The sequence below is a fragment of the Metopolophium dirhodum genome, chromosome 2 (assembly GCF_019925205.1).
Source record: "Metopolophium dirhodum isolate CAU chromosome 2, ASM1992520v1, whole genome shotgun sequence".
Classification (NCBI taxonomy): Eukaryota; Metazoa; Arthropoda; class Insecta; order Hemiptera; family Aphididae; genus Metopolophium; species Metopolophium dirhodum.
The window spans coordinates 36,036,481-36,056,686 of record NC_083561.1 but is presented as its reverse complement, the minus strand read 5'-3'; the positions used below and the strand labels follow the sequence as shown (position 1 = coordinate 36,056,686).

At 26.7% G+C, this 20,206-nt stretch overlaps 1 protein-coding gene across 2 annotated transcripts; it reads left to right on the top strand.

Annotated features, from left to right (window-relative positions):
• Window positions 1–849: 849 nt before the first annotated feature.
• On the top strand, window positions 850–19,646 carry LOC132939108 (fatty acid synthase-like). 2 transcript variants are annotated; one of them, XM_061006129.1, is made up of 35 exons: window positions 850–929; window positions 2,079–2,220; window positions 3,436–3,612; window positions 3,674–3,997; window positions 4,071–4,271; window positions 5,143–5,381; window positions 5,443–5,676; window positions 5,845–6,048; window positions 6,114–6,248; window positions 8,852–9,079; window positions 9,143–9,332; window positions 9,397–9,626; window positions 9,695–9,999; window positions 10,111–10,252; window positions 12,015–12,119; window positions 12,182–12,290; window positions 12,366–12,794; window positions 12,868–13,028; window positions 14,103–14,276; window positions 14,373–14,606; window positions 14,662–14,855; window positions 14,936–15,136; window positions 15,209–15,278; window positions 15,343–15,516; window positions 15,580–15,759; window positions 15,821–16,019; window positions 16,103–16,295; window positions 16,386–16,525; window positions 16,606–16,714; window positions 16,790–16,928; window positions 17,001–17,283; window positions 18,295–18,578; window positions 18,645–18,872; window positions 19,051–19,272; window positions 19,336–19,646. In XM_061006129.1, the coding sequence occupies exons 3-35, from the start codon at window positions 3,474–3,476 to the stop codon at window positions 19,522–19,524; spliced, it is 6,588 nt and encodes a 2,195-aa protein (XP_060862112.1). In that variant the 5' UTR covers window positions 850–929; window positions 2,079–2,220; window positions 3,436–3,473; the 3' UTR covers window positions 19,525–19,646. The 2 variants fall into 2 exon arrangements, with proteins under 2 accessions (XP_060862112.1, XP_060862113.1); XM_061006130.1 differs by lacking the exon at window positions 2,079–2,220 and having other exon boundaries at window positions 853–929.
• The last annotated feature ends 560 nt before the right edge of the window (window positions 19,647–20,206 follow it).

Genomic DNA, 20,206 nt, shown 5'->3' with positions numbered 1-20,206 from the left:
GGTTCCACTTAAATACTAAATAGGTTATAATATATAAATTACTTTATTCACAATAATATCATCAAATATACTTTTTAATATCATAGGCTGATGGTCTTCACTCAGAATCGTTTTTCTTATACAATGATATTGTATCATTGAATTCAAATTGTACATAGTCCATAACAGTGACCCACTTGTAATCTACTGTACCGCCGAGTGACACCCACTTGCGCACCTTTTATTTTATCTTATTTTTCCTGGTGCTTTTGGTAATTACAGGGAATTTCAAGTTTTTACCTCCCTAATACACCAAATACATTCACTTTCATAAACATTATAAAATAAGAACAACAATAGGTTTTTAAATTCCATTTCTATCAGACTTAATTATGTTCAAGGTGTTTATTAATTTTCTATAAACTGTTAATAAGTATCTATAATAATATAAATATCATATGCGATGGGTTAATTTGTTTGTTTTTAGTCACACACAGACGATGTGAGTGCTAGCTAATTTGAAAATTAAGTGAATAATCAGAAAATGTTGAACATACTATTCATATTACATTCCCGATACCTTGAACGGTTTAAATTTTTATAAATAATAAACTACCAAATGCATGCTTATGTTTGGTTTTCATTTTTAAAAATATTGCATTGTTTTGAAGATATGTGTTTATTAAGTGTTTTTGTATGTCACTAGAACAATAAGGTTTATGTAATCAGCAACAGTATAGTAAATAATTTACATGTTAACCTTTGTGCTTGATTTTGAATGAATCTAATTTAATGAGATGATCAACAAATGTTTTGTTCTCGTATTATAATAATCAGGATATTATTCATTGGAATAAATACAATAAAAATTTCGAAATCAATAGTCAGTGTGATTTCGGTCGAGTTGTTGAAAGCTGCAGATAACGGGTCTACTACAAATCTAAACTCAGGTAATAATTTGATATATTATTGCAGTTTCATTGCATAGTGTTCATTATTTTTTGTTCCTAAGATGGCAGAATCTTAGCCACAAAACATTTAATTTATTATAATTCTCTTTTTTCTTTTCTTTTTTTTTTTTGAACATACTATCATATAAAAATTAAATGTTAAATATGTACGGTTCTGTTCAAATTTCATGATTATTTTTATTAATATTTTATGCGTGTACTGGCACAAAAATATTGGGCATATTCGCAATAATGCTGTAAAAATATTTTTTAGAGACAAAAAGTTACTCTGTTTTATATTTACTTCCGCTTAAATCACACAACACCGCGTTCATCCGACGTGCATTGTGAATTTCGTTGCAACATTTGAACATTATTACCATTGTTGATTAAAACAAAAATTATAATAATTACTCGATATATGTTTTTTATTTATTCGTAAACACCTTTACGGCTATACGTATTGTGCTACATAACTAATGACTATATTGATTTATTTACAGAATAAACTGAATAGATAATCTGTACTATTATTTTATACGTCCATAGTTTATTTTATTTGTCCATTATTTATCACTTTTCGTTTTGAGTCCATAGACGATAGTTATTGTGTTATTATTTCTTGTTTTTTTTTTCTTATTTTATCACCCCTTACTTGTGGGCGTGAATTAGTACCTATAGTTTCGTATAATATATTTATGTACCTATATAAACAATTATAAAGATATAATAGAATTATCAGCATAGGTAATAATTATAAATATAGATGGAGTCATTATAAGTTGCGTCCCATTTTCAATTTCGTATGTAAATTGCGGCCTGGGTATATAAACTGCGGCCCGGGTATACTTTTGTATGTATGCTTACTTAAATATTATTTATTCGTACGTAAATTATGTCCAAGGCTATTTTTTGCAAAATAAATATTTTCCTGGAAACTCTGCATCGTTGGTTAAATATTATGTTTCTAATATGTAGTCAGTAAATCGTACTATCCTATTATCTGGTGGCTGCAAATTGCAATGCCATTATAACATACGCAAAACAATCTTCAACCATATCATAACTTAAAAAAGAAAGTTCAAAAAATAATTTTAAAAAATTACTTATATCTGTACTATTGTCTTTGTAATCATTAATTAATTCCAGCTGTTGTAGTTTCCTATACCAAGTTGCCTTTGACCAAGGTGAAATCTACATCGTTTTAGTTCAATTGAATGCCAATCGTGTCTTGTAGCATTGTAAAAAGCCTTTTCAAAATCAGCATAATATAACCGAATACGACAGAATTGTAAGTTATTTTTTTTTTCACTCTTAAACTACAATTCGTAGGCTGAGAATGAAAAGGTTCTATGTCTACTTTTTTCAAAAATCGTTTTTTGCATACATTTGTTTAATTTTTAACTGTGCATCTTTTTGTCCAAAAACGGTGTTTCTACATACAATACTTAGTGAGATACAGAAAATGAAAAGGTTCTATGTCACAAAAAATTACTGAATCGTGATTATACTTGTAGTTCGTAAGAACTTTTTTATTCTGATAAGTTTACGTAAGCATGCATAAAAGCATGCGTAAATTTGTTTTTTATATATATAATTTATAGTCACTTGCGTTACACGTATCATATAATAAAAATTATTTTTATTTTTTAATACTAAAAGTAAAAATTTAAAATTTGGTTTAAATTTTTTTGGAAAAATTCTAAATATTCAATTTCTAAATGATATGATTATAAGAACAATGAGTAATGTGTGAGTGAGCCGGGTGCGACCAGGGTAGGTTGGTAAAAAAAGGTAAATACTGAAATCGTTAATCTATGTTTAAATATCAAATTTCATCAAAACGTCTATAAAATATATAAAAATATTTTGAAAGTTATAACATGAATAGGATAAGCTATATTATTCGGTGAAAATTTGAAGTATCTATGTACAATGTTTCGTTATTGACTAACAACAAAAAAAGAAATTAAATTTTGTCTAAAACATTTTTATCTCGTTTTTATAGCTCGTTTTTTCTATTTTTTCTATATTTCTAAAAATGTATTGAATTCAAAAATAGAAGCATTTTATTAAAAATTCTTTAGACTATGATGATTTGACATTTCATATTTAATAAGTATTTAAGTTTTTATACGTTTTTAAACCATATTTATGTTTATTGTTATATCATACCTACTATATTGTAACTTGGGCTCACGCCAGTTTGTATTTAAATAAATAAATAATATATAATTAGGAATAGTTAAGAATTGTGTAATTTGTATTATTAAATTATTTTTAAACGTTAACCATATCATTTTTTCCAGCTTATTTAATTATGTTCAATCTTTTTTATTTTACATATTATAATATACATTTTGTTATAAAAACTATATTTGAGATAGCCATCAACTGTTAAACGATTAAAATATATTTATCAATTATCATCAAATTAATTCGATAACATATAATAATTAGGCATACATTATAACAATTGTGTAATATATTAATGAAACTGTTTTAGAACGTTAACCAGAGTTAAACAACAAATAAATAAATATAATGGCAGAACACAAAGAAGAAGTTGTAATATCAGGTATCGGTGGATTGTTTCCAGAAAGCAATAATATAACTGAATTGAGCGATTTGTTATTCCAAAAAAAAAATGGAGTAACAATTGATTCGAGGAGATGGAAACCTGGTAATTATAAATGTTTACACCAATAATGCATTTTATTTAGTTAAAAATTTATTTTTTATAGATAAACTAAGTGCATTAAGCGGAACTGGAAAAATTAAAAATATCGATACATTTGATTCCACATTCTTTAGAGTTCATCCAAAACTTGCTCAAGTTATGGACACAATGACAAAAATATGCTTAGAAAGATCAATCGAAGCAATTATCGATGCCGGTTTGAGTCCAGCAGACTTGCATGGAACAAATACAGGAGTATATATGGGATCTGCAATAAGTGAAACGGAAATGAAAGCCATGGATAGTAATTCATCTATAGGATTTGTAATGTTAGGTAGTAGTAGAGCAATGCAAGCAAACAGACTTTCTTTTATTCTCGATTTGACAGGTAAAAAACTTTTCAAATAATGAATAAGGCAATTTTAAAATTATTTAAATAATATGTAATCAATAAAATCCAGGACCCAGTATTTGCATGGACGGAGGATGGATTTGTGGCTCCAACGGATTGAAAAAAGCGAAAGAAATGATTGAAAATGGTTTATTATCATCCGCAATTGTCGGGGTTACTAATCTAACACTTCAACCAGAAATACAATTTCTATATGAAGGATTGAATAGATTAACCAAAAGTGATCAAACTAAACCATTCAGTTCTGACGGTAAATAAATATTTTTAGACAATTATGTTAAAAACATATTAACATATCAGAGGGTTATTACAAATTTACATTATTCTAATTTGATATTTAAATTAAAAATAATTGATTTAATTGTGTCATCAAACTACGTAATTTTTTTTTTATTAAATTCAAATTGATGCAATAACTTATTCAATGTACAATTTTATATATAAAGTTGCCATGCTTGTGATTGAGATGGAAAATTACAAGTTATATACAGATTTTAGATTTCATGAAATATCTGTTCAAACTTACTTATAAAACTAATATTACGTACACTTGGGCATACTATAAGCATACTTGTATTATTCAAATAATTTATGATTCTAAATATTATCTAAATTAAGATACAACGATTCATTTAAAAATATATTTGAGTACATTCAGATTCGAATTTATTAATTTGTTTAAAGTTGCAAATGCTTAACCACGAATCGGTGGGACCGCCAAACTAGAATTTAATATTGATATAGTGATGATTATAATTGGCTTGACTGTGCCGCTTCTTTTCTACTATTCTACAAAAAATATTAGGAAGTAAACTGTACTATGTATTAAAAAGCATGAGGTATGATTTCTTGGATAATCATATGAATAAATAATGTAATCGAAACCATTACTAAATAATTATATAAGTTCTAAATCTTAATTAATTAATTAAATATTCTTATGCCTATAATTGAAAATAATAAAAAAACACAAGATTTCTATTGTAACTTTCCTTTATTACAACAACTAAAAAAATTAAATAAAACATTTGAATAATATATACTAATATACTGTAGACCAATTATCAACTATGATTATAAGGTATATTTTTCTTAAAAATAATATGACGATTTTTATTTAGCTGACGGGTATAACAGATCAGAAGCTTGTATTGTTTTGTATCTTCAAAAGGCTTCTGAAGCCAAACGTTCATACGGAACATTGTTGAATGTAAAATCAATGCAGTTTGGTAATCACGATGGGACCCTAACCGACCATGATGGAGATTACTTTAAGTCATTGCTATTAGATTCTTATAAAGAAGCTGACATAGATCCGGCTACAGTAGATTTCATAGAAGCTTACGGATCGGGAATCAAGGTGATATTAACCAAAAATGTATGTTAATGCTCAATACTTTAATTTAGCGTTAATTTTACAGAGTGAAGATGCTATGGAATTAAATATTATGGAAGAAGTGTTTTGTACTGAAAATAGAAAGACACCTTTAAAAGTGGGTTCCGTGAAAAGTAACGTAGGTCACTGTGAAGTGTCTAGTCTCTTTATGTCAATTGTAAAAGCCATCATTACGTTAGAAAGTGGATACATACCACCTAACATAAATTACACAGGACCAAACAATAATGTAGCCGCGTTAAAGAATGGAAAAATTCAAGTACGTAAAATACAAATTGTTTTACTATAATTTTTATTTAAAGAATTTAAATGAATTAATAATAATTATCCATAGGTATAGAAAATTTTTGTTTACTTAGTTAGTAGGTTATTATACTATCAATATACATTGGATGAACATAAATTATAGATTATGTTTTTCTTTTAGGTAATTACTGAAAAAACTCCTTTTGTTGGAGATATAATCGGAATCAGTTCATTTGGGTTACTAAATGCATTTAGTCATGTAATTCTTAAAAGAAATCTGATCGTTAATAACAAAATTGTGGACAAACTCAATTCTACCAATATGCCACAGTTAATATTAGTATCAGGGCGGAATGAAGAAAACGTTAGACAAACATTAAACAAGGTATTTATAAGTTTAACTTAAAAGTCAAGAGGTATATTATGATATTATAACATTGAAATTATTAGATTAAAGTTCACGGAAACAATGCAGAGTTTGTGTCATTGACTAATGACGTATTCACTAGAAATATCAATGCCCATTTCTTCAGGAGTTTTAACATTTTCCCTCAGTTGGATGAGTCACGAATAGATGATGTCTGGGTAAATAACAGTGCTATTATTGTTAATTAATTTTAGATTCTAAGAGGAGCGATGTATGTATTGATTTTACAAAGATCACTGTTTTTTTAGTGTCTATCATCACCTTAGTAAAAAATAAGAATCCTCCAACTTTTTTTCATCAGCATGTTTTCTGATAAGAAAGTGAATGTATTTGTTACTTTGGGGCGTTAAAAGTAAAATATTCCTAATATTTTTCAAAAGCGTCAGGAAAAAACAAACAACAAATTAAGGAAAAACTGAGATTTGCACGCTAAAACTGTTTTTGAAAAAAACTATTTTGTTTTTTAGGGTAACAATAAAAAAAATAATTCAATTTAGATGACATTATCACTGAATATTTATATTAGAAATTTCCACGTATTTTCGAGTTTTATAAGTTTTTTGTGTTTTTATGTGTGAAAATTATTCGCTTGTACCCGATCTGCCCGATAACCAATGACAACCAATAAAATAATAAATACTAATTTCTACTAATAATTTCTTCTATAACCAATAGCAGCTATTTATAAGCAAACATTTCCAACGTAAATCTCAAAATTCCTTTTTGAGCCTTCCTCGGGTTGGACTTAGTAGGTCAGTCAAGTTGTGAATCGAAACCATCCAGGGAACCACTCAAACATGTACGAAAAATTTTATCAAAATCGGACCAGCTGTTCTCAATAGATGAATAACTATAAATATTTTACACTTTTTTTTTATATAATATATAGATAGATTATATAAAAAATGATATAATGCGATACAAATTCAAAAACTACTTAATAAATTAAAGTATTTTCACTTATTTCCATACCATGGACTTTGAACCAAATTAATTACTTAGAATATCTACCTTCAAAATGTTGTACCTATACGTTAAGTAAACAAAATTCAAATATATATATATAATATATTTTTTGTTTTTTTTGACTTAACGCTAAACAGTTAACAGTAATTATAATATAATGTATTTATGTTTACTAATCATTATCAGAAACATATATAATGTGTTTTTAAAACTAAGACATTTAAGTGGGTAACAAAATAATAATAATATAAGTGTATATATTGTAGTGGTTAACTTATTAGTTATTATAATGTCTAATGATAAGTTTAAGAATACAATTTAATTTTTAATAAAATAATCCCAATACTTTAATAGTTTAGACTGTTTAGAGATTACCTATATTACGAATTGTACGATATTGTCCGAATTTTTTTCCGATATTTTATCATAATTAACAATATTGATTTAGTTCGTGATAGGATTATTACACGTTTAAAACAACATAGTTTGAACCTCATGTCAAACTTAGACTTTAAATACCAAAATTAAAAATTAAATAAGAGAAATATTTTATATTATACCTACGTATATGGTATATATTTTATATAGATAGGTAGTCGAATTTTACTCTTCGGAACAAATCTTATCTACACGACGATAAAACACACACTAAAGAAAAAAGATCAGGTTGCAGGTAGCTTGAGACCCGTCGGCCGCCGTGCCATATTATATAGGTATACAATTTACACGTTTATTTTAGTTATTCATAATAACATTAATAACTAATTATTGTATTCACTTTATCGGACTAAATTTATGCTTATGACACTCGCACAGAATGTAACTTTATATTGGTGAAAGAATTTTCGAAATCGGTCCAGTAGATTTTGAGTTTGTTCGTCACAAACAAAAAAATCTTTCCTATTTATATAATAGTATAGAGTATAGATATAATGGATAAATGTAAAATAAAAGTTTATTTGTCGGGTCAAAGAACTTGAATATTTAATACGTAATGGTGCCTCATAAAAAGTTATAATATATAAGTAAACATCGAGAACTATTAAAGATCCATACGCACAATTTTTTTATAAGTATTTAAAGTTCAGATTTATCAAAATCATGAACATTTCAAAATTATTTTGGGATTAAAAAAATTATAAAATATTGAATTTGTACCGATAACGAATAAGGATTGAACATTTAAAACAAGCATTCTCTCAATTAGTTCATACAGTAATCAAATAATCTAAAAAAATATAAAAGCATAGTTAATTTTTATATACATTTTAATTTCAAATTTGGACAAAATTACATATTAAAAACAATAAAGTTTTAATTTATTTTGTTGTAATTTAAAAATATTACTTGTGGGTATATGAAACTTTTAGAGTTAATTATTATATTTTACACACGCAATGACAATTATAAAAGTATTTTTTCGGGTAAAATGATTTAACTTACTGTTGTAATTTTTTTTTTTATTATTATTCAAATCACAAAACATTTTAAATACAAAAATATTTTTGTGAAAATGAGTATCTACCTTCTTTAAGCAATGCTTGTGTTGAAGGCAGATAATACTGACATAAAATATAATTTAAAATTAAAAAAAATTATTTAAGTTTACAAAAGAAAATAATGCCTATTAGTAAAATACTTAGTAATATTATAAGCTGACGGCTGAATGACCGTCTTTGCTCAGAACCAGTTTTTGTATAATATAACGTATTTATACTTCAAACTAAAGTCTAAACACCATCCATTACACTTACCTGCTTATATTTTTAGTTTTAATGAAAAATGTTATCTTTAGAACGTAAGTTCAAAACGTCCGGTATGGTTTATATTCTCCGGTATGGGATCACAATGGCAAGGAATGGGTACAGATCTTATGAAAATTCCCGTTTTTGCTGATGCTATAAACAAATGTGATGTTATACTAAAACCACGAGGTATTGATATCAAGAATATTTTGACCAGTCAAAATCCGAACCTTTTTGACAACATTCTCAATTCATTTGTCGGAATCGCTGCGGTTCAGGTTTGGATCTAGGTCGATCCAAATACATTTGGAAAAGAAGTATAAATATATATTTTTTTTTAGATTGGATTAGTAGAAGTGTTGAAAGCATTAGACATTACACCCGATGGGATCATAGGCCACTCGGTCGGAGAATTGGGATGTGCATACGCAGATGGTTGTTTTACGGCTGAAGAAATGATATTAGCTGCTTACGCCCGAGGTCGAGCTTCTCTAGAAACAGACGTTATTCCTGGCATGATGGCCGCCATTGGTAATATCCACAATATACCACCAAATTATTTTAAGTTCATTTTTTATTTGAACACTTTGTTTAGGACTTGGATATGACCAAATCAAAGACAAGCTTCCACATGACATCGACGTCGCTTGTCGTAATAGTGCCACTAGCTGCACAATATCGGGTCCAGTTGAAAGCATCAAAGAGTTCGTGTCACAACTAAAATCCGAAGGTGTCTTCGCAAAATCCGTCAACGTTGCTGGCATAGCGTTTCACAGTAGATATATTCAATCCGCTGGTCCGACTCTACTTAAATATTTAAAAGATGTTTGTACAACAAATAAATTAAATATATTATTTTCATTCCAACTTTGTCTATATAATTTTTTTTATAGGTGATCAAAGTACCAAAGATAAGGTCGTCTAAATGGGTTAGTAGTTCGTTGCCTGAAACTGAATGGGAGTCTGACCTCGCAAAATATTCTTCTCCAGAATATCATACTAACAATCTATTGAGTAGTGTATTATTTGAGGACGTTCTAAATCACATACCAAAAGACGCGATTACAATTGAAATTGCTCCTCATGGTCTTCTACAAGCAATTATAGACAAAGCATTACCTGCAACGGTAACCAATATTCCATTGACGAAAAGAATGTATGGGGATTCAGTTCGATTCCTACTTACTTCTATAGGAAAGTGAGTTATTGTAACCATATTATGTATATACAAAATAAATAGTTTATATTTTGTAAACTATAATTTATTCTATAGAAATTATTACTTTACATATGTACTTTTTTATTTAAGAATGTATACCAGTGGATTAAATCCCAAAATAAAAGATCTGTATCCAACACTAAAATATCCTGTAAGTCGTGGAACACCATCAATTAACGGTTTACCATTTTGGGACCATACTGAAAAATGGTCAGACGGATTCCTTGAATTTGTAAGTAACACTTTGGCTGACTAACCAACATACTTACATACTAATTTAGCATTGTATTTACATTTTACCTATATCATTAAACTACATTTTAGATTCTGAGCTGAGCGATGATTGTATTGATTATACAATGATGTGTTTTTTTATTTTTATTTTTTTTTGTGAGTGTAATTTCTGATAGAAAAGTAAATCTAGTTGGTACTTTTGGTCGTCAAAATTAAAAAATTTACTTTTACTGTAGTTTTCAAAAACGCCGGGAAAAAACAAAAAAAAAATAAGGAAAAATGGTAATTTTTACGCAAAATAAGTTTTTGACAAATTTGGATTTTGATATTTGGTGTAACTCTAAAATAAATTATTATTATCGTAGATACATGAAATTATCACTGAATGTTTATAATAACATTTTCCATACATTATACAATTTTTAAAATATTTTTACTTGTTTTGAGCTGTTACTTTTTATTTTCAGTTTCCAATTTTTTTAGTTTTATTTTCTATAAACAGTTTGAAAACATAATACAAGGCTTCTAATAAATTGTTATAATAAAAATATCAAGTTCAAATTTTAACAAAATACTTAAATATCACGAAAATATCCAAATTATTTTGAGTTAGAAATTCATACAAATTTAGCTTTATAAATTTAAGATATTTCTGGTCAGGTGGCACTGCTGGGAGCCTTCCTTATCTTGTTATTTTTTTTTCTTATAATACTTACTTACTCTGTCACCACACTTACTCATTATACACTTATGTATAGATTGTAAATATACTTTATTTTTAATAATAAAAAAAAAAAAAAGGATTTGAAAATTCAATACAAAATTTCTTATAAGTTTGTCTACCTTTATTAAAAAATAAAATGTCTACAGAAAAGTCAAATTACATTTGTATGTGCATTTAAATTTAACATTTTTATGACATTCGATATTTACTCGATTTCTCAGCGATTTTTTTATTTTGTTGTAATAATATTCAAAAACCAATAACTGTAAATATTTGAAATTTACACCATATTTTTATTTCATCAATTTTTCATACTTGATAAAATATTTTAAACCGTTTTGGACTGTTTACGGACATTTCCATTTTCCAATTTTTTAGTTTATTTTTCTATGAATGTCAATATAATTTTATTCGTTGGGTTAAAAAGCTTGAAAATTGAATACAAGATTCCTGATATGATTCCTCACAATAGCAGTTGGAAAAAAAAAATTATAAGAATTAAAAGTTCAAATTTTAACCAAATTTATAAAAGTCTCAAAAATTATTAATTATTGTAATTAAAAAATTATAAAATTTTCAATTTTCATATCTAAGGATTGAAAGTTTAAAACAAAGATTCTCATAAGTGACTCATACTGTGATAAAAAAAATCTAAAAATTATATAAACACAATAATTTTTTACAAGCATTTTAAATTCAAATTTGAACCATATTACATATTAAGAAGAACAATTTTAGATATTTCAATTATTTGAAATATTCATTAATTTTATTAAATTTCAGTTTATTCAACTTTTTGTTTTTTCGAAAATAAATTGAAATATTTTATTAAGGCGTTAATGCATTTTATTTAGTATATCTATTGATCACGAAATTTTCATTCGTGGAAATTGTGGATTTTGTGAGCTAAATAACTGAAGATAATGGAAACCACATCACTTATTTTTTCCACAACTTACAGTCTGGTTTCTAGAGAAATTGACTATAGTTGAACTAAAATGTGCTAAATTGATAATTTGCTACCAATTTGTTTTAGGTAAAATCTGCTGAACAAATATCTTCATTAGTGGTTAATGATGATATACATTTAGCTGAGTACCAATTCCATGGTCAGCATATACTACCATTTTCATTTATATTAGTAAGAAGAAAATCCTAAAATGTTATTTTGATTTGTATAATATTATATATTATAATTTTTAGTTTAATGTTTGGAAGACATTTATTGAAACAAATTCTAAAAGTTTGTATGAAAAACCGATTCAATTTCAAAATCTTCGGTTCAAAAATAATGTTAAAATTCATCCAACCGGTAGATGCCTATATTTATTTTATAAATTATTATAAATTATATAAAAATTCATTGACAATCAAATTTTGTTTTCAGATTCCTCTGATTATTCTGTAATGATTCAATTGGGATCTGGTCTTTTTGAGTGCGATGTCGACAATGAGGTTATTTTATCAGGAGAAATAAAATTTTTAAATGATATAGTCTTAGGTTCAACTGAAGAAAAATCAATACACTTAGACAAAACAACTGACGACTTCCATGGCAATGTATCAGAAAATGAGATATATTCTATTTTAAAAAATAATGGATTCAATTTAGGATTCAAAAACATTACGAATTTAAACATTTATAAAAATAATATCCAAGGTTCCGTAAAATGGGAAAACGATTGGATAAATTTTTTGGAGGGGTTATTAAAGTTCCCATTTTTAGAACATTTAGGCACAAGCCCCATAGAAATTCCAGTTTATATAAGAGAAATGTATATAAATCCTGCATTATTTGAAAATCGTTCAGAGAAAGGTACATTCAAAATACTAATAATATTTGTCAAAGTTTCTAGATATAATGTAATAACAATATATTTTGTTGACAGATATAAGCGTCAATTACAACAAACTCTCAAATGATGTAACTTGTGACGGAATTAAAATATTAGGGGTTAAAAATGGACCCATAGCATTACCCATACTTAACTCTGCGGTACTGAAATTACAAGAAAAATCCTTTACTAAATTCAACAACTTAAAATGCAAAGTATGTAAATATTTAACAATGAAATAAATGAGTGACCTTTTGATATAGATAAAATGCTTAACTAGATGGTTAATAAGCTAATTACATTAATAACATAATTAGTTAACTAATCATATTTTGTTTAAGCTTAGCTTTTTCTAATTGAATTTAAATAATCCCTATGTTAAATTAAAATCATATTTATGCTTATCTACTTATGACTGTGCTTAAAACTATTATTAATGAATAAACGAATTATTGTTTTTGTTTAATCACGCGGTATCCATAATAATTTCAAACACAGATAAATGAATAAATATACTTTTAATTTAATAATATAGTTGAAACAAACGTGTAATTGTAAAATTATACTAAAAACTATTACAGGTTAGTCTGCAATTAGAATGGAATTGAGTGTAGGTCTAATTTTTAAAAATAAAATATTAAGTTATTCACACAGATCATAAATTAAAAATACAACTAATTACCTTTTTTTTTATTAAGTTAACTAAGGTATTTTCTCTATATAACATAAAACTTTAAGAGTTTAATAAATTGAGTTTTTAAATTTTGAAATCATCTTATAACGATTATCAGATTATAACATGATATACATTATAATATGTGAAAATTAGGATAAATTATGAATGCATGGTATAATAAAATGAAGGAAATATTTCAGTTTCAGTTAAAATTGTTCAACAAGCAATCATGAAATTAATTTGAAAGTATTTCTAAGTATAAGAATTTAAGTATTTATATAAAAATGTATAGTGTCCAATTACTTATGCTCCATACACGTACACAAAAATTTTAATCTGACCACAATTTAACAATTCTGACTAAAAGTTCTCAAAAACAAAATTATAGTTTTCAAAAAAAAAAATTTGACAGCTTAAATTTGCATAAAAATTCCATCTCTAAAAGATTCAATAATTAAAAAAACAATACTTACCTATAAATGGTCTGAAATGGAACAGAAAACAATGAAAACTACATTTTAGAAAACTATTTAATTATTTTATTTAATAATTATTGTAAACCAATTTTCTATATAGAATGTACCACAAAATAAATTTGGTATTTGATTTATAGAACATCAGTGATTTCGTTCAAGATTCTATGGATATAATAATGGAAATTGATAAATTAAATTTCGAAACAAGTGGAAAAATTATTCTTAGTACTCCATATCATTACGACGATCCAGTAGCTAAAGCATGTACAAATGAAATCAAAGAAATTATGGAAAACAAATTATCTATGAATGTAAGTGCATAATGTTATAAAATATAAAGATATTAACATAGTACATGCAATGATTAATAATTATTATAATATTATAAACTTAAATATAACCATTAGAGTAAAACATTAAGCTGGGAAAACATTAAGGACGTATCAGATTTTGATGAATCTGCAAGGTTTATCACCGTGTCAAATGTAAACTATTTGCAAGATACAACGAGAGCATTAGCCAATAAAAAAAATAGTTTTATTATTGTAAGCTCCTTAAAAAAACTTCAAGAACTTAAAGACTGGAAACTAATTACACAGCAGGAGTTCAAAAATAACGACTGTTTAACATTGATGAAAAAGGTAAATCTACAACGTCTTTATTGAAATATAAGGCAATTATCATTCATTTTTTTAGATAACAAGGTTAGAAGAAGATAGCATATTTATTAAACAAACCAATGATAATTATGACATGAGCATTTGGAGAGCATTAGAGACATATAATTCATCAACTGGGAAGATTTATATAATTTCAAAGTCTGAACCATTAGAAGGCATCACCACTCACGTTAAAGAAATTTTGCATAAGTATAAATCAGAGAAATTAAGGTAAATACACTACACAAAACTTAGGTATCAAAACAAAAGTAATTATTAGGTATAAATATTTATACTGATATTTTTGCTAGATTTTTGTTCATTTTGGATTCAAACGCACCCGATTTTAATAACAACAAATCATTTTATGCAAATCAACTATCAAAAGATTTACTAATAAATATATATAATAATGGTGATTGGGGTTATTACAAAAAAATTGATCTTCAAGATTTAAAAGACGATATTAAGGGCAACAAAAATCTAGTATTTAAAAATTTCACCGTAAAGAAGTAAGTTGAATTGAATTATGTTGATTGTTTAGTCATTTTTTATACTTTTTATACAATTTTACTTTATTTCAGTAAAAATAAATTGACAGTAAACCATCTAGGATTGAATTTTAAAGATTTAGTTCTTGACGAAAACACCGAAGTAATTACTGAATATTAAAAATGATGTAAGTATTAAAAATATAATGTTTTTTTATTTTGATCAGAATGATTTTGGACCATTTGAATACTCGGGGCTTATCAACAACAAAACAACTATGGGAATAGCCTCGATCAATGAAATGTCTTCTCAAATAATTTATGACCCAGTATTATCATGGCCTGTACCGTCGGTGTGGTCACTACGAGAAGCAACCACTGTCCCTCTAGCTTACGCCATGGTGATTACACTTTAAATTTACTAAAAAAAAAAACTAAATAAAATCTATTTTTTGTTGTTTCAGAGTTATTATGTGCTTAATATTTTGGGTACTCTTCAAAAGAATAATTCAGTTTTAGTAACCTCGGGGTTGCATCCAATTGGTCAAGCTGCTATTTCGATAAGTTTAGACAAAAAATGTGAGACTTATGCTATTGTAGACTCGGACCAACAAGCAGAACAGCTCTCTGTGATCTTCCCAGAGGTATGAAGTCTTTAAAAATAGTGATGATAAACAACAACATTGAATACGATTTGAATTACAGCTATTGCGGTCAAGAATAATTATAAACAAAAATAACAAATTTGATATTCCATTAAAAATGATAACCAAGTCCAAGGGTATCGATTGTATATTGAATTTTTTGAGTGGTGAATCATTTTATGCTGCTATTCGTGCGTTTGCCAAACATGGAAAATTCTTCAATTTTTCAAAATCAGATATGAAAAATCAAAGATATTTGGGTAATTGTACAATATTTTTGAACTGTTAGCTTTATTTTACGAAGAATATAGTTTTTTAAAGACAAATTATATAATGCAAATAGGTACACGAATATTCCTGCAAAATATATCGTTTTTCGCTGTCGGTTCAAACACGTTGTTAAATGAAAGTGTTGAAACTAAAAAAATTGTGCAACAAGCATTCATGGATGGTTTGAATAAAGGAGTGATAAAACCTTTTCATAGTCATGTTGTAACTACTTCATCCAGTGGTAATAAACTGTTTGACTCAATGAGGTAAACAATTTCATAATATTAGAAAACATATTATATACATTTGGTGAAATGTAATTAAAAAATATTTTTATTGGTTCGTGTTTGATATAGAATTAATACTTCGTCGATTACGTATAAAAAAGTGGTATTGTCGATAAACGATAATACCAATGATGACTGTTCTAAGTTAAACGAAAAAGTCGAATGTAATATGTATGAATGCCATCCTGATAAAATTTACCTGATAGTTGGTAAATATTTTTCTCCTCACTAGATTCTTTAAATTCATTATAAGTATATAATTGAAAATGTGTTTTATTTAATTTTGAAGGAAACAGAGGAGATTGGCTAGACCTCGCTGAATGGTTGGTCGAACGAGGAGCTAAAAGAATTATGATCGTAGTCAAAAGGTGTTCAATGTCATCGACTGTTTGTAGGAGGTTCGTAAATACTTTTTATGAATATCTAATATTTTAAATTTATGATATTATTTACGGTTCTGTTTTTATTAATAGATTTGATAAACTCATCTCCCGGAACGTATCTATACAAATCGAATCAGATTTACACTTAAAAACTAAAGAGGAATCGCTTAACTGGTTAAATTATTTAACATCATCTAAAGAGTTAGGTGCATTGTTTATAGTGAATCAGGTATGATATTTATTTTATTTTTTTGTTATTATATTTTTTGGTTTTGCTAATTGTTTTTTTTTTTTTTGTTAGTTCGATGATAAAAAAATAGGCAATCTACGATATTCTTTCGAAGAGCTTAAGAATAAAATAGCTGCTACTCCATTTATATGTATATTAAGTAAAGCAGAACATATTTGTGCCGAGCTTAAATCTATAGGTTTTAATGCATTAAACATATCATGGGACGGAAAGTCTTCAGAACCAAAAAATACTGAAACAATTTTGGCTTCTCTAGATTTTCTACTTCAAAGTTCAAATACTTCAGAGTCATATTCATTTATATGCTCTAAGGAAAACAACAATACATCAAAATGTAATTATTGGTTAAACATTTTAATTAATTAAGAATAACTATACTTCGTTTATATTTCAAAGAGTATTCTACACTTTAGAAGATAAAGAAAGAAACAAGTCAAGCAATACAATAATTTCTAAATAATTTAATTTACCTAATTATTTTATTCAAGTTAGTAGGTACTAAACATTATGTAAAATACAGAATTAATAATTTCTTTATATTAATATTTAACCATAAAAATTATTCATATAGTCATAATCCATATAGGTATATGATTATTAATTATGTCACTACATGTATTGATTTTACGAAGATGTGTGTCTTTTTTGTGTGTGCATCACCTTTTAGGCTGTAAATATTTCTTTAACAGTATCTTTTCTTATAGGAAAGTGATTTTAATTGGTTATTTGAGGGGTCAAAAGTAAAAAATTCCTAATAGTTTTCGTAAGCGCAGGGGAAAAGAAAAGAAAAATTAAGAGAAAACGGGAATTTGTACGCAAAATCAAATTTTAAGTTTAAAAATGATTTTGTAGTTAAAAATGTATAAAATGTTTCTATATTTATACCTAAGGATTGAAAACTTGAACAATCGTAATTAGGTTATTCTGTAACCAAAAAATCTCAAAACTATAAAACCACAGTCTATGTTCATATTTGGAGGAAATTACAAATTAAATAACCAAGAATAACGTTTTTAGTTATTTTGTTGTAATTTTATTAATATATTATATTAATATATATATATTAATATATTACAAAATATCCACACTGACAATAAACCGACACCGCTCAATTCTAAAGTTTTTCTTATACAATGATATTATATCATTAAATTGAAATCATTATATGCCATCCATTATACAGTAACCCACTTGTAACCTACTGTACAGCAGAGCGACATCTACTTACCCACCTATTTATATTTCAAAAGTAAATTATATTCTTAAATATTAATTGTATTAAAAATTATTGTTGATTTATGTTTCTTAACTTTAAAAAAACATAAAATGATTAAATTGTTTTCAGGGTCTTACCAAATGAACGATGTGATTGCAAATTTTTTCCCTGAATCCGCTTATGAGTTACACCTTCTGAATAATAAAATAGCAAAAGAAGCCGGATTTATCGAAGTTGCTACAAGAAGTCCGAGGTTATCACAATTGAAGTCTGTAATACCTGTGTTCGTTATACCTGGATTTAAACCAAAATCCATCGAATCATTTTATAAACAATTTTTTTATCCTGTATTTGAAGCACAGTATCCTGAAGATATTACTTCAATCGATAATTTAGCCGAAACTTTAGTGAATGTATGTTTGTGATGTACGAAAATATTTACATTTTTTTAATTGATTTATATTTTGTCCAAACCGTAGAAACTTAAAAGCATCTCGGATCATGGTTACGTATCCATTATTGGGGAATCTTGGGGCGGGATTATCGCTCTGAAAATAGCTCAAATATTGGAATCGCAAGGAATATTAGTCACTGTAACATTATTAGAATTTGACCTAGAATTTTTGACTGGATGGGCTGAGCGTTTTCTGTCAAATGATGATTTCACCATGAGGTTAAATAAAATGTATAGTTCATCGTACACTGAGGTAAATGCTAAGTACAGAATGATTAACAAGTGTTAATTCATTACTAATATTATTATATTATAACAAAATAAAAGATTCTGTCATTAAAATTTTGTTGATTCTTAATGACTACTTTTTAATCAATTATTTTTATCTGTTTTAAAATTCATTAATTATTGATCATTATTATTTTATTTAGTTTAATAAATCTACAGTTCAAACGAGTGACAGTAAATTTCAGTCAATTGTGTCTTCTCATCAAAAAATACTTGAACAAAACACACACAGAGCTTTAAGCCTTATTTGGTCTTTATTACGGAAATCTTTAGAGTCCAAGCCTCAGTCAAATAGATTGCATTCGAAGGTGTTGATATTTAGATACGAACGGAAGTTTGAATTTAATAGAACAAATTTAAATGATGTAAGTTTACTTGATAATTTTTTAGTTGGTTAACACGTTATTTGTACGTTCATTGTTTTGCAGTATTGTATTAAACCACCAGTTTTATCCATCATACCTAAGCCAGATTACACAAGTATGTTAGAGGACAAGAAAACGATTGAAGCTATAACAAAGAATGTAACACATTTGTATCCAGTTGGAATAGAATTATCATTGAGTGAGAAATATAAAAATGTTTACTATAATGGTGAAAAAACCTTCAATACATAAATCTTAACACAAATTTAATTTGCTTTTTTTTTTTAATTATTATATATTATGTTTATTGTATATTGTGGAATGAATAAAACGACTATGTTATGCATAAAACAGTGTTATTGATTGGTTTAAGAACAGTATTCACCTGTATAAAAAAAGGTGCACACTTAAACAAAATATAATATTTATATTTAATCTGAAATGTATGTTGTCATTAAAAAAAGCTTAAACAATTGTAACGTTAAAATTAGTAAAAAATATAAAATATTTACAAAAACATTAATGTTTAATGAAATAATTAGTAGGTCATGATATATCTGACAAACTCCTCAGAAATGTAGCCTCGACCGTCTCCAATCAGAATTATTTTTCGTATGCAATATTATTTATCATTGAATTCGAATTTAATACATCCATTACAGCAGTGCCGTAGACAGGAATTTAATAAGGTGGGTGTTATCATATTAAAAAAATATTTTGGTATACTCTATTCCAAATAAGTTTGGTAAAAATCACGACGGAAACTCGTCGTGGTTCGCGAATTTACAGGCTCGTGGGCGCCGTTGGTGAACTTCAAAATATTACAGCCAATCACAGCAGTCCTGTACCGTTATATCGTATGTATATCATCAGTGCAATTTGTCCACACTTATTTGGAATATAGTATAGTTTTAAATATTGATAAAAAAAATGT

What these genes read in the sequence shown, in the direction of transcription:
- LOC132939108 (XM_061006129.1), top strand. Translation starts at nt 3,474, where the DNA reads ATGGCAGAACACAAAGAAGAAGTTGTAATATCAGGTATCGGTGGATTG. An exon ending in CTACTTACTTCTATAGGAAA is followed by an intron (nt 10,000 to 10,110) that starts GTGAGTTATTGT and finishes TTTTTATTTAAG; the next exon opens with AATGTATACCAGTGGATTAA. An exon ending in TCAACAACTTAAAATGCAAA is followed by an intron (nt 13,029 to 14,102) that starts GTATGTAAATAT and finishes TTTGATTTATAG; the next exon opens with AACATCAGTGATTTCGTTCA.